At 40.4% G+C, this 15,610-nt stretch overlaps 2 protein-coding genes across 2 annotated transcripts; one reads left to right on the top strand and one right to left on the bottom strand.

Moving 5' to 3' along the window:
• Nucleotides 1–6,006: 6,006 nt before the first annotated feature.
• On the bottom strand, nt 6,007–10,601 carry slc25a24l (solute carrier family 25 member 24, like). Its single transcript, XM_012815265.2, has 10 exons — nt 10,167–10,601; nt 9,958–10,084; nt 9,590–9,677; nt 8,707–8,818; nt 8,234–8,392; nt 7,577–7,714; nt 7,350–7,457; nt 6,897–7,064; nt 6,564–6,702; nt 6,007–6,323 (listed from the first exon to the last, which is right to left on the bottom strand). Exons 1-10 carry the CDS (start codon nt 10,287–10,289, stop codon nt 6,139–6,141), a joined length of 1,347 nt encoding a protein of 448 aa, XP_012670719.1. The 5' UTR covers nt 10,290–10,601; the 3' UTR covers nt 6,007–6,138.
• Nucleotides 10,602–11,759: 1,158 nt separating this feature from the next.
• Nucleotides 11,760–15,610, top strand: dnajb4 (DnaJ heat shock protein family (Hsp40) member B4). The gene is made up of 3 exons (XM_012815326.3): nt 11,760–12,377; nt 12,936–13,513; nt 14,239–15,610. Exons 1-3 carry the CDS (start codon nt 12,167–12,169, stop codon nt 14,470–14,472), a joined length of 1,023 nt encoding a protein of 340 aa, XP_012670780.1. The 5' UTR covers nt 11,760–12,166; the 3' UTR covers nt 14,473–15,610.

Raw genomic sequence — 15,610 nt, 5'->3', positions numbered from 1 at the left:
TAAATAAATGCGCAGATGAAAGAATTTTTACAAATTAGTTTTCACTGGATTTCGAAATAACATTTCCCGCACCAACCACCCTTCCCTCCCATATAGATAGATGACAGCGTAGACCTTGTCCACTAGCACATTGTTTAATTCAAAATGTGTCCCCACAGATTTTGCTCTTGTATGATTGTGATACCCACACAGTTTGTCGTAAGATTTTCGTGTAAAAATGACTATGGTAGGTAAGTAATGAATGAATACCAGACAATGTTCCTTACTTGGCCATGTCTATCAAGTAGAGCGAGACTGAGGGGGCGGGGGGGCTAGGGGGCGTAAACTCCTGTGAATGTCTCGATCAACAAATGAAAATGAGACTCACACACTAACGGGCGGAGGCAAGGGGGGTGGGCCGCCCATTTCCTGACTTGGATGTGTACCAAATGGTCGTAGGTAAGGTAAGTCGGCATTGGTTCGGCATGATTTTAAACAATAGATGGCGTGTGGAGCCATTTACAACCCATACATTTCCGATTTTGCTAAAAATGGGAATTCTGTCAATATTAACCAACAGTTCACTCATAGCATTTAGTTTACAGCTAAAAAACAAACACACACAAAACAAACACTTTACAGTTTCAGACTCGTATGAAGACTTGAAGACTTTGTTTATCTGCATAGTGGACATTTTAGTAATCTCATAGTAAAAGCAAAATTGGGTGAGCCAAGCACAAATGGCAAGTATTTGATGCAGAATTTTTTTATTTATAAATCAATTCGAGTCAATTCACAGGAATGCAAGTCAAGTCACTCAAAACTTCTTAAAACTCCAATCTATGATCTCTCTTCCTGCACATTGATATCAAATAAAACTTAAATTCCATAAATATGATCACAGTAATAATGACCCGATCTGTTTGACACTTTATTGCTTGGGCTGATCTATCTGTCTTTCGAGTTGTTGACAACATTAAGGATAATGTGGAGGGTGATGTGATAAAGGTGTGGAACCATGTTGTCTAGAAAGACAGGTCTGTAATGGGCCACACATTGAAATTAAAAGGCCTACAAACAGTGTATTTAATACTCCATTCCCACTCACACTGAAAGCTGTTTATTTGTCGCTATTATGCTGTGATGGTTTTGTGTGGGAATGGGAGCAATACGGTAAAGTCAAACCGTTAATCTATCCCCGGGCGACCTACTAACATTAACAATAATCTTCTGCCATGGCTTCAGTGGAAGGCATAGGATTTACATGTTGTGACCGATCAGTCAATGACATAAATGATAATGCAATGAACAAAACAAATGTTTAGAAGCAGGAAGAGAACTCCCTCAACAGAGACGTGATGCAGTGCGACAACAATCTGGATTTGCCACCACCTGAATTAGATATCTGGTCTCGCATGTTTTACACGTCTCGCGGAGGTTCACATTCTGTAGTATTACGTACCATAGGCAGATGGGAACACCTGTGACTTCACCTTTATGGAAGACTGAGTGGGAATGAAAATTCGCTCTCACTTCTGTGTTCTTTTTACCTGATACATTAACGGATTTCGTATGTGAAAGAGACTTAACTAAAAGTTACACTGGTGGGAGCAGAAGTCTCAGATCATTGCCATTTTTTCACTACACAAACTTCAAAATGAAAATGCACATATGTTACATTTGTTTATTTCAGTGAGCAGACAATTACACTCCTCATTTGAGAATTGTAGGTTATAATCATGAAGTTAACTTATAATTGAGGGAATGATTACATATTAACCTCACAGTAAAAGTAGAGGTCTGAAAGTTAATATTATGGGTAAGAGCAATTCTGTTTAAGTAATTCTACAACAATGTCTGTCAACAATCTTCACAGTTATAGATATATAGTTATAGAATTGGGCCCCCAAATCTAAACCACCCACATTGGCTGTGATTGCTGTGAGTGCACCCACAAATTTGCCTTTTGTAGTTTAGTGTGTTAATTACCAAATACAATTGATTCATTTCAATGGGGATTTCTCTTTTTCTCCGACTTCCGTACCACTGACCAAACATAGCGGAGGTTGCAGGCATAGTCTTAACTTACAACCTCTGCAAATCCAAGCTTGTCCAAGCTTGGCAGAGAAGCCAAAGACCGAAAGGCCAAGTCTTCTCTAGCCCAACTTTCCCTTTACTATCCTAATGGCAGAGGTTCCAAAGGCCTGACCTGCTATATTGCCCTGGGATTTTCTCTGAGGTGAATGGCCCATTAATAGAACAATAGGCACCCCTCCTCCACTTGCTTAGCACTATGGAAATACAGCCCTCTGTACCACCAGAGGTCAATGCAATGGCTCAATGAGCCATGCCCAATACTACCCTGGCTATGACATTTGGTGTGGTATTTTATTGCATTAATTATAAAAGTCATTTCTGGGATTCTGATGGCACAACACGTATCATTATTCTGTATCTTCAGCAGTTTCTTGATTTCGATGTTAGCCTGCTGTCAGTGACCTAGCTTTAGCTTGCCAGCCGAGAGATTTAAAAGATGTTCATTAAACACTTTTGTCACGAGCAAACCTGTTTAGCTCAATGTTTACAAAAGTCTTGTTTTATTAATACAATGAGACTATAGTTTTAATAATTACAGATAACTACAGCAAAGCAACCCTAGGTAGAAATCTAGTTTGCTTAATTAAAGCCATGTAAAAAAGAAACGTCACAATTGAGTTTATTGCAAAAAATACCTAGGCCTACTTCAGAATCAGAATCAGAATCATCTTTATTGGCCAAGTACATTTCCACATACAAGGATTTTTTCCTGGGTTTAATTGCTCTCAATGTACTTAAACTGAAAAATATGCATGCAACAGTTTAGGATAATAAATAAATATAATATATAATATAATAATAAAATATAATAATCTGTCAACTGTTCACTAGAGTGACGGCAAGGGGGAAAAAACTGTTCCTGTGTCTGGTGGTTTTTGTGTACATAGTTCTGTAGCGCCTGCCAGAGGGGAGGAGCTGGAACAGATTATGTCCAGGGTGTGAGGGGTCTGCAATGATTTTCCCTGCCCGTTTCCTGGCTCTGGATGTGTACAGGTCCTGGATGGTGGGCAGGTCAGCACCAATAATCCTTTCTGCAGACCTGACTGTCCGTTGTAATCTGTTCCTGTCTAGTTTAGTGGCAGAACCAAACCAGACAGTAATGGATGAGCAGAGAACAGACTCAATGACTGCAGTGTAAAACTGGATCAGCAGCTCCTGAGGCAGGTTGTACTTCCTGAGCTGGCGCAGGAAGTACATCCTCTGCTGGGCCTTTTTGAGGACTGTATTGATGTTTGGCTCCCACTTCAGGTTCTGGGAGATTGTGGAACCCAGAAACCTGAAGGATTCCACAGCAGACACAGTGCTGTTCAGTATGGTGAGGGGGGGCAGTGATGGGGGGCTCCTCCTGAAGTCCACTATCATCTCCACAGTTTTGAGCGAGTTCAACTCCAGGTTGTAGCGACTGCACCACAGGGCCAGATGTTCAACTTCCCTCCTGTATGCAGACTCATCTCCATCTCGGATGAGGCCGATGATTGTTGTGTCGTCTGCAAATTTCAGGAGCTGAACAGACGGGTCTCCTGAGGTGCAGTCATTTGTGTACAGAGAAAAGAGCAGTGGGGAGAGCACACATCCCTGGGGGGCACCAGTGCTGACTGTCCGGGTGCTGGATGTAATTTCACCCAGCCTCACCTGCTGCTTCCTATCTGTCAGGAAGTTCGTAATCCACTGACAGGTGGTGGCGGGCACAGTGAGCTGGGTGAGTTTGGTGAGGAGGACTTCTGGCATGATGCATACTTAATGGCAAAATGCAAGTTATGTCAGCTTTGGTTTTGCATACAATGTCCATCAGTCAAACACCTGCCTTCCAGAAACTAGAGTCCAGGTAGGCCTACACATAGGCCTACTCAGTTCGAACGTGGCATGCAACAACTTCTCTGAACATTTGTTCAGACAAATAATAAATAGCAATAATCATTGCTATGATTAATTTACAAGTTTAGTTTTTTAAAATCTACAGACAAATATTTGTAATCCTGATTCCTGGGATAGCCTATCCCTGAGACCTAAACCTGTCATAATCTAAACAATCCCATCTGGGCTTTTCACAAGGACAAAATGGCAAGGAATGTTATATTTTTGCTAAAACAGTAAAGAAAAAATATTCCTTTAGACCGTTTGATTGATTTGAGCACTGGTTTAAAATATGTCTTACTCTTACTCGTTAGTTTTGTAACATCTGACTTTCACAATCTTACACAAGTCTTCAACTTGCAGCTTTCTAGACCGTATGAACAAGTTGAACACTGGTCTAAACCATTAGCCTATCTTTCTACTTGTCAGAGCAGCATCTCTCAAAGTTCTTATCCAAAAATTATTCCTTTCCTTTTATGGCCAAAATGTGTAAAAGTCCTTCAACTACTTGAACACAAAATACTAGTGAACTACTAAATCATGCATAATAAATTGCTAAATCATACCCCGTAAGGCACGGAAATGATCCTTGAGGTGATAATCGTGGCCCTTTGTTTAATTTCAAAGGAAAAAATGGAAGTAGGGCTGGGTGATATGGCCAAAAAATGTAATCATGATTTTTTTTGCCAGTGTTGATGATTCACGATTTTAATACAATTTTCTCTGTCTACATGAACTGAAGCACAAAATATTATTCAAAAATAGTTGAACGCCATTTTCTATGACTAGGACCATATACTGCCCTAGGCTGCATATACAGGCTTTAGTGTTTACAACCAGCAATACCAGGGCAGTAGGTAGCAATTGCACTCTTTCTGTGTGAACTGTCATAAAGATGGTTTCAGTATTAATTTTGACTGTACATCGTAAAGATAATGGGGAGCACGAAAAAACCAAGCTAAAATGTTTTATAGATTTCTCACGTACCCAACAATTTACCAGATTAATCAGACAAAGTTCAGTTCCATAATTTTCATCGAATGAGATTTGATTTGCAACCACACAGTCAAATGACAGGGAGAAGGACACATCAGAACAACATGCAAAAACAACAGTCAAATGACAGAAGTGCAACAAGATGGCAGAAGTGCAGTTTACCATTTCACAGCAGTCAACATAGAATGCAGGCCTAGGCTAGCACTTTGTCCTAGTGTGACTTAAGTTATTTACAGCCAGAGATTACATTTGCCGCCATTGCTCATCCACAAATTCGGTTACTATTAATCTATGGTTTACCAGCAAAATTAACGTGACACAACATTCAAAACAGGCAACCACTCTAACATCTCTAATGACGGACCCTTCAACAACAGACCAGGCTGGACCAGTAGAATCATAGACCTATATATGTCTATGAGTAGAATTGTTCGGTTACATAACTCTATGGTAACTCCAGAGATGTGCTGCCATTTGTGTGACAGCAGAGGAAGCACTAATCTCGATTTTGCATTTAGGCATTTTTCACATTGTTCAAAACCCGAATTAATGGAATGAATTTGAAATATTGCCCAGCCCTACCTGTAAGGGGTCCCTGGCCCCCAAAAGTTTGAGAACCACTGGCATAGACAAACTGATGAAGTAAGCCGCCTGCCAAGCCCAGCAGACAGTGGCCCCCACTTGCCAAATGTAAAATGACATGAAGTGGACGTTATTGCCATGAAGCACATACATGGATTTCAATAGGTGTTTTTTGTCAACAGACCTTTCCCCCCAGTTTTAGAAGTGGGGTTTGAAGCGGAGCCTTGCTGTTTTGAATCAACTGTGCGCATTCATGTAAAGATAACTGACAGTAGGTCTGACAAATTACAGTGTTTGTATCAGGACATGTCCTTGCGTTCAGCAAACATTCATGTGGAAGAAAAAGTGCAGGTATACGTACCAACAACTGACTTAAGTCTGTACCAGAAATCAATGAAGTACAGCTCAACTCTTTCGCCCTCAACTAGAAGGTGGGTTGAGGGAAAAGTTCAAGAATCTTTGCATCACGAGGGCAGACCTAATTAGTGAAGATTGCATACTAGCTACATATTCATTGAGCTATATTAATTATATTTGGACAAAAATTGCACTCGCCTTTTTTTCTGTGGAGTTAACCCCCCCCCGGTACCAATGGCTACAGTTATATGGCTTTAATATCAACATAATTGTTCACTGGGAAAACAATGTTTCAAATTTTGCTGTCAACGTGTAGTTTAATAAGGCACATGGAACAGCCCTTACAAAACTGGTCCCCATTCCACTGTAGAAGCCTCGTACCCCTTGCCTTTCATAAATCCCAAGGAATCCTTGAAGTAGGCTTACATTTGAAGCCTGCTGTGAACTGGAGCTGAAAGCTAAAGGGGAGGGAAATATTATTATTCAGCAAACTCAACAGGCTTCAGCAACAGGCTTCAGCAAAGAACTACAAGATTCTGCAAAAGAGCACTACATGCTGGAAACTGTGGATTCATCTTTTAAGATTCAATGACATTACGTTACTTTTCACACGGTTATCAAGCCTTGTTTACGCATGCATTTTGGATTTGGATGCATTGTGTTTATTTTTTGTCTAGGGTGTTTATTGACTTGACAACCTTGGGCTTGCTGCTGAGTGCGAATCACTGCTAAAGGATAGCTGGTGGCTTGTCCAGAGGCGAACGCCACAAAGCTGAAGAAGAACAACTTGGCTTCACTGTTGTAAGCAGGGTCCCTTTTCACCCAACTCAGGATGGACTAGCAGGAAAGCATGGACATGGATATTGACAACTGATAATGACAGCTGCTACTAGTAATAGTAAAGACCATAGTAGTACAATACATTTTATAATGTAAATTAAGTATATTATATTACAGAGTAACACTGGTAAACAGAACAATGAACACACACAGCCTATATTTAGCACAGAAAGGTTTTAGCAGTGACTCACCTGGTGGACTGCACACTCTACGCCAGCATAGGGTATCATGCAGAGAATGCTAGGCTTAAATCCTCTGTAGAAGGCTGCAGCAGACTCATTCTGGTAAATGGTTCTTGCACATCTTAACACTCCGTGATAGGATCCTGCTTCTTGAAGGTTCAGCCGCACTTTCAGTATCTGGAAAGGAATGACAACAGCAAACCAACAATCACTAAATTTCATATTTTTAAAACAACACGGTAACACATAATTTTTCACCAGGTAAAACAAGATTCATTATTTTGAAAAAAATCTTGCTGATCATAGCAGAATGTCATTGAAAGCACAAAGGATGCATGAAGATCAGCTGGTTCTCTTAGAGCAGCACTCTCCAATCTCTTTAAAGTACCTGATATACTCAAAGATCAACCAAGACATCTTTAACAATTGAAAAAGTCCAGACCTGCTACTGCACTCTGATACCTCTAGGGGATAAAACACAGCATGGGCACTGGCTCCGGACACACAACCCATTCCAAAACGCTGCTGAATAGACAGGGTTTCCCTCTCACCTGCAGAATGGGCCTTCATCTGTTAAAGAGTGGGTAGATAACAGAGCTTATGCTGGTGTGTGTGTTAGTGCGTGTGTGTGTGTGTGTGTGTATGTGAGTGTTTATGTGACGGATCAGTAGCACAACACTTAGCAACACCTGTGCATAGATGAAACACTGTAGGGTTGACTGGGGTGTTCCTTTCAGGACATTCACCATGTTCCCTTGCCACATAGACCTTAGGGCCCCCGCCTGTAGTTCTCTAAAGCCAAGAGAGACAGCCTTTGATCCATGGACCTAAAATAGATGTACGTATATTTGTCCATAAGCACAAAGTGAAAACACTGCTCTATATTCAGTGAACTGTTCAACTTTACAGATTCTTACAATTTTTATATGTTTTCGTAGATAGCTAGTTTGTGAAACATCCCCAAATGTATTTTTTAGTCATGGGTATGGAGATATAAAGAAGATATAAGCACGCCTATAGTTCCCATTCAGTTCCCACTAGTTTTGTATAATACCCAGCGAAAAGAACTTTTAAAACACATCACCACCAAATAACATCAGTCAGCAAGCTGGGTAGGTTTTTATCAGTACCACCGTCGCTGTCGCTGGTGTCTTATACCCAAAACTCTGCAGTACCTCTTTAATTAATGAATATTGAGCTCTGCATCCAGGTAAATATGCTAAATAAATGTTTTATTTTATTTTTGTATTTATTGAGGTCAAACACATGTTTTGTCTTTTACACTAATCCAGTTTATCACTAACCAAAAATTCCTTGGTTAGTGATAAACTACGGCATGAGCTCACCTGAAGCAAGGTTTTTAAACGATCAATTGGAGCGGTTACTGTTCTAGATGCAGCATCTGCCAGGCCCGCAGCCAATACAAAGTTTCCCCACAGAGAAAGATCGGCCTCATCCTGAGTCAACTCCATGGGCATGGAGCGACTTTCACCCACATCAAACACCTGCAAGGTACAATGGCCAACTTGTCACATTGATCAGAGGATATTATAATGTCATTTCTATTACAGTTCCAACTCTGTTTTCATAGTTTTACTTCAATCAGATTAAACTAACAGCAGATAGTATTTCTTAGAGATCTCCTGAACCTTGAATCAAGTATTTCTCCACTTTTCACTGTTAGACATTGTTAACTATGGCATGGTTGGTTGACAGAATGCCTACATCAAAATTCAATCAGTGTGTTTTACATTGCACAAGAGTAATGAGATACCGGTGGCTGCGGTGCACATTGTTAATGCAAAACATGCAGTCTTACCAGGCTGTGTTTCCAGGATGATACCAGCTCTTTAATATTTTCTGCTGGATTAAGGATAATGTGATGTAGGAATTCTCCCCAGTCAACAGTCATTGAACTGTCTTCATCCATCCTTTAAAAAAGTAGCAATGCATTTTAATGCATGTGTGTGATCATTAAAATAGATTTTCAGTTCAGTCTTAATCATTGCCCAAAGACAGTAACAGTAACACAGAAAACATTCAAAATAGGAACACATAATACAAGCTCAAACTGCGAGTGCCATTATACGCTACTATCATAGCTCCACCAAAATTGGACAAACTAGTTGCTGCTACTCACCATATGTGTAGTAACAGAGTATCTTTTTGAACTTTAGATGCCATTGCCCCAGTTGAAAGTTACAAATGCCTTTTCTAGATTTTCATGAGCGTCACCATTTAAAGCAGCAATACGGAGTTCTGTTCCAAAACTAGTAAGCTAACTACCTAAAAGGCATGCAAAAACCTTGCAAACACCACTGCTATAAGCTTGCCAACACACTGACTTGTGTCTTTTGGCAGTATAGCTGGCAATGTCATGCGTGTGAAAGCTTTTCTTCCATTTTTGCAAGGGGTTCCAGCCCATTACACAGAACTACATAGGGCATATCTTGGATGGCTAGGGGGGAAGACAGAGGTGTTTATCTGTCATACACATGACCATATGCAATCTAAATGAATTTGAGTATGGTACCAAAACTAGTTGCCTATAAAACCATACCTCAAAAAGTGTCCAATTGTTGCATAGTGTTACTTTAAAGTATGTCTGCTATGATGTGCACTGATGTATTAAATATCAACATATTGGTATATTTTATCTAGTAAAGATATCAAAGCGGGAATTAATTAGAATCCTTTCTTACATTTGAATTATTTTCTTTGCATTTCGCTTTGATATTACCACACCTAACTCCTTGAATAGATCAACTATGTCCTCTTGGTCAATGGCACCTGAGTGAATGGAAATAGAACAGAACAGAAGAGTAGGTAATGTCACTAGGCAGGCATGTCACTAGATTTCAGGCCCTCTGTAAATTCCCCATTTACCCCCCTTCTTTCTCCTTCATTCAATTAGTCTACCGATGGACCAGCACAGCTTCCCTCAACCACTTGAACAACTATGGATAGAACTATCAACATTACAGATAACATCACAAAATCTCTATATATTTTGGTCACAATAAGCTGCTGCATGCTCGACGGGAGGGGATATAATTTCTCTGAAACTCACCGCATTTATTTTTGTCAAGTGCATGGAAGTTAATTCTCCATTTCCGCTCCCTGTCCATAATATAGCCCAAAAACTCTTCGTAGTCTAAACGTCCATCCCTGTTTTGGTCGTAATTGTTCACAATGGCCTGCAAGAAAAACAGTTACCAAATCGCTTAGGCTGAAAAAGTGGACATGAGCTACTCTCAAAGAAATGTATGGTTACATTACCTGTGATTTCTCGTCTGCTGCAGTAACACCAATTCTTCGCATTTCATTGTGGAGTTCTTCTACTGATACAAACCCGTCGTTATTCTTGTCTAGTTTTACGAATAAGTAGTTAAACTGGTCCATGTTTCTGATATTTTTTACACAGAAATATTTAGGCTAAATGAGAGACACAACAACACTAAGACCATGTTAAAGGTCCATTCCAATGAAAGCTATGTGTTCTGTAACCAATAGTTAGGTTAGACTGCCAGTCTTGCCGGTGCTGAGTCATGTATCTGTTATCGCAGATGGATGCACTGCATTCTGTTGGTGCAGCACCCGAGGACAGAGCCGCTACGGGACGCAGCCAATCCTATTGTACAATTATTTATCGATTTCATCTAACTGTGACGGCGGAGCTTGTGTAAACAGTCTCTCAGATGGTCCCTGCTGGTAAATACGTTTTTATTATTTACAAATGAATGTGTAAGCTACTTTGAAAAGACTTCATAAGATCTTTAAAACCATAAATGTTATTTGAGATTCAAATCAAGGCCTCTCCTTTGCGCAAAGAGATCTGCGCTCTTCTTGTTCAGCAGATGGCGCTGTGACCTCACAGCAAGCGAAACCCCGAGTGGAGGAGATCAGTGATGCTGTTTTACACTAAAGTTTCCAGGAGTATGGCACCAGTGAATCTGTCATAATAGGTAGGACAGGTTGGAAGCTTGTGCCAAATATTTTTTACTTTTAAAGAAATCCTTTTGAAATACTTCCTGTATTTTGACGTCTGTCATTTGGGACACTTTAAGACGCTGCATATACAAGACCATTGCAAAGGCCTAAATTGTGGCTGAACATATAGAGCCCCATAAGAATCCATTTGAAATGAATGGATTATAATCCATTTACTTTGCTCCATAAGAATCCATTTGGAATCAGAAATTCATCAAACCCCTTAGTTGAACAACATTCAAACCATGCCAGCCTACAAAAGGTCCCCACATTAACTGTTCTATTCTGTGGTACAGAATTTATGCTTGGAGCAACAATGTCTGAGTGAGGGCAATACGGAGGACGCAATTTATCAATGTCACTTGTCCATGTCCATGTCCATGTCCCTCCCTCTCCCTACACAGTGACTATGGCCACAGATCATAATGCTGAGGGGGTCAGGACATTATCTAGGCAGTATCCCCCCTTTTCAGGGCATGCCTTAATGTTCACACAGTTCTTAAAATGGTCATGGTAAGTTTTTCCACCCAAAAAACTGTGAACTGTTTACACTTGGGACAGAACCGCAGACATAAAACATATGACATATGGATAATTGAGATAGTGAAATTTGGGACTGCAAACACAACAGTAACGTTTAAAAGGATGGCATGCTGTGTATCTTTTTTAAAAGCGTTTTAATGTAGTGCAATTATGCAGTTCTCTCTTCTGCACGGATTGTGAAACCTTTTCAAAACTACTTAAAAGTTTGATGTTAGGTGTACTGTTCCAAGTCTCCTGAATCCAACAGAAATAATTGGCTGCTGTGATGCTAGTTCTCACCATTAATGTCTCAGCCCATAAATGTAGGTAGCCTACCCTAACCGCTTTTTGACGTTTCGTGTGATTGTACTGATATAGGCGGAACCTGTGCAATTGGGCATCAATGGATGATATCGCAGTCAGCCGAATATGGGAAATGACGTGCCTCAGCACTCACTTTCTAGAAAGAACCTCTAGATTCCAACGAGCAATAGGCTACATGTACAGGGGAGGGAGCGATGGCTATTTAAAGAGAGTCATCGGAAGGGAAATAACACAAGGTCCAGAGCGTTGAGTAACCGCTTCTAAACATATCAGAGGAACCGGCTGCTCAACGGACGCTATTATTGTTTATAAAAGCAGCATTCGCCTCCTGACGCCCCGGGCTGCTTCTGGACACTGATTTTTCCAGGACAAGGACAGCAGAATCTACTGCCCGCAGTGCCGAAACATCTGCTTCCATCCGGCTTGGGGCCACGGCAGGGAAAATGGGGAAAGATTACTACAAAATCCTGGGCATAGCCAAAGGAGCTGGAGACGAGGACATCAAAAAGGCATACAGAAAACAAGCTCTGAAATGGCACCCCGATAAGAACAAGGCTGCCAATGCTGAGGAAAAATTTAAGGAGATTGCCGAAGCATATGAGGTCATCAGCGATCCAAAAAAGCGAGAAGTATATGACCAATATGGAGAGGAAGGTGGGTTTTTAATATAGATGTAGGCTACAAGCTTGTAGATGATGTTAGGGGCAGTTTGAGGCTGTGACCGCACGAGTGTGGCAAGACAAGGGCTCATCTTTCACATCCGACATTATTCATACAATAACGTGGTGATTATACACAATTACAGGGAATATGTGGCTGAAGTACGATGTTTTCTCGTATCAAGTTATAATAATTCAAAACAAAGAGGTTTGTTCAAAATGTGTGACAGTTGTGTTCGAATCGTTTCTCAATCTGTATTCTAATCAATTACCAAAACCCTTTGCTACGCTGTGTGGGTTCTAGGGCACTGCAGACAGGCTACATGTACCTACAATGAACGCTGAATATTTTGTCTTTGGCTATCTTTTATGAGTGAACAGCCCATCATAAAGCTGCCAAGACGTTTTCCTGTTTTCGACTAGGTTAACATATTCTATACTGAAACCCTCTTAGGTTATACTGTATTCTTGAAGAAATTACATAATGCTGTGAGATGTTTTACATTTTTCAGTTCATTTTTGTATATTTTCTTATATTTATTTTGTTGTATAGGTCTCAAAGGTGGAGGAGGACCCACAGATGGGCAGGGCACCAACTTCACTTACACCTTCCATGGGGATCCACATGCAACCTTTGCAACATTTTTTGGGGGTGCCAACCCATTTGAGATGTTCTTTGGCAGGAAAGTTAATGGGCGAGATGATGATGAGATGGAGGTGGATGGTGGAGACCCTTTCAGCTCCTTCCCAGGCTTCAACATGAACGGTTTTCCACGTGATCGGCATGTGGGCCTGGGTGGGCAGACCAGACGCAAGCAGGACCCAGCAATCCATCATGAGTTGCGGGTGACCCTAGAGGAGGTGTTTCACGGGTGCACCAAACGTATGAAAATCTCACGGAAGCGGCTCAATCCAGATGGGCGCACCTTAAGGACTGAGGACAAGATACTCACCATAGATATAAAACGTGGATGGAAAGAGGGCACCAAAATCACATTTCCTAGAGAGGGTGACGAGTCACCCAGCACCATACCCGCTGACATTGTTTTTGTCATCAAGGATAAGCCACATCCACACTTTAGGCGGGATGGATCTAATATAATTTACCCAGTGCGGGTCAGTCTACGACAGGTAAGAGTCAAGATTAGTCAAATTTCTCTTTATTATTGCATGACCACTGGGATATGTAAAGCATTGTGACATGCCAGTGGCAGCATTAAAGTAAGAAAGTCAAGTAAAGAAAGTAACTTTTTTGGTCAGTTTTGGAATGATCATATAGCCTGGATGCCAGACGAACTTAGCCCCGCCCACAAAAATTTTGGTTGGGAAGTTCTGACTAGAATTATGAGTATGACATCGTCAGGCTAATGATCATACCTTATTTGCAAGCAAATAATTCTGCACTGCAACCAAGTGATGCAGCTGGTACAGTGGGAATTGCCTTGCATGGATTTGAAATAACACACACACTCCCTTGAGAAAAATAGTATGTGCAGGCAAAGTTGACGGGTTAGTTATGCAATAAGCATTTGGAAATATGAGATAGGCCATTTGAGCAGTGCCAGGGGAGAGAAGCTTGCCCACTCACTGTGTGAGATGATCTTATATGGGCAGCTCACTGTGACTGGTCATTAATTGAATCCGTAAAGTATTTATTCTGCCTTAATTACATATTACACTGACTAGCCTCTAAACATTCAGATTTGTGTCTGTGACACTGTTATGACAAGGATAATTACACACCCATATGGATTGTGATATCTGTCTATATGCCTTTGAAATAGTAACCTCAGGACACTCTTTTTGTGCAGTTCAGGCCTGCTTAACAATGATATTTCCATTGTTTCCCTTTTCAGTCATTGTGCGGGTGCTCAGTCACAGTGTCAACGATAGATGGGAAAACTTGCAACATGAAGATCACTGACGTTATCAAACCTGGCATGAGAAAGACAATTGCAGGCCAAGGACTTCCATTGCCAAAGAACCCAGACCAAAGAGGGGATCTGGTGGTGGAATTTGACGTGAACTTTCCAGAGAGTCTCCCCACCACTGCCAAGGATGTCCTAAAACGGCACTTGCCAACTTCATAAGGCAGATGGAGGAGTTTGAGTGATGCCTGTTGGCTGCAGTGCACGCAGCCTCATACATGGACAAAGTTCCTAAATCACAGTTTCCCTGATCAAACAAGAATGTGCAATCTCTATTTTGTATTTACTCTAATGTTTGTTTGTTTTCTAATACTGCATGTTGCAATTGTGATGAATTGTTGAACATAAAGTCTTCATGTCATGCTGGTCATTTATTGGTCATTCCATGTTAAGTCAGATAACATTTGAGTTTCATGGCTTTCATCTAGTTTTTTATGTCATATTTACAGGTGAACAAAACCTAAACCTTTGGGTGGTTATGACCTCCTGTTTTACAAAACATTGTTCAGCTTCCATCCTAAATCACTTTAAAAAAAAGGAAAGTTTTACTATGGGAGAAAATATTAATATAGTTTCCATAGGTTATCTGTACTTTCCTGCATTTAAGTCGACTTGTGATAGCACTAAGCTAAATCATTGTTCAAATAATATTACATTCTTGATGTTTAAATCATGGTTATTATTTATTGTGACAAAGATCCGTTGCCTTTTAACTCTTCCTCTGGTCATATTTGTTTTTTTGTTGTTCTGAACTGGATAATAGTTCAGTTATAGATGTAGATCCAGTTCTTCCATCTCTGGCTTGCCAGTCATGGTAATAATTTTAAGCACCAAGAAGATGACCTTTCTGTGTATATAAAATATGCCTATATGCCTTTGACTATTTTATTATCATTCTCTTACATATTCTATTCTTTAAATAAAAACATGGTCTCTGAACATCAGATAACTGGACACATTTCGATTTTTCAGTCTTCCTTGGTTTCCGACATGTCTCATGTTTTTCAAGTACATGTTGTATTTGTGATCTCTGAATTTGTTCCCGATTGGCCATTTGGCCTGGAAAAATGTCTTTTGAATTCCATACTATGTTTTTGTCAGATACATGTAGATAGACAGGGAGCATGTGTAGAAGAGATAATCTTAAAAGGCATAACCCTGTAAGCATTTTTTGACTTGACATGGAATTATCCTTGTAGAAATGCTTCATTGTGTCTTTCACACAATTTTTAATTGTGATACTGTGGATACTGTGTGTCTCACACATTAAACAGACCATTTTGACTTAAATGATGCAAAA

The sequence above is a fragment of the Clupea harengus genome, chromosome 22 (assembly GCF_900700415.2).
Source record: "Clupea harengus chromosome 22, Ch_v2.0.2, whole genome shotgun sequence".
Taxonomy (NCBI): domain Eukaryota; kingdom Metazoa; phylum Chordata; class Actinopteri; order Clupeiformes; family Clupeidae; genus Clupea; species Clupea harengus.
Note: the sequence above shows the minus strand (reverse complement) of the source record. Positions and strands in the feature narration are given on the sequence as shown.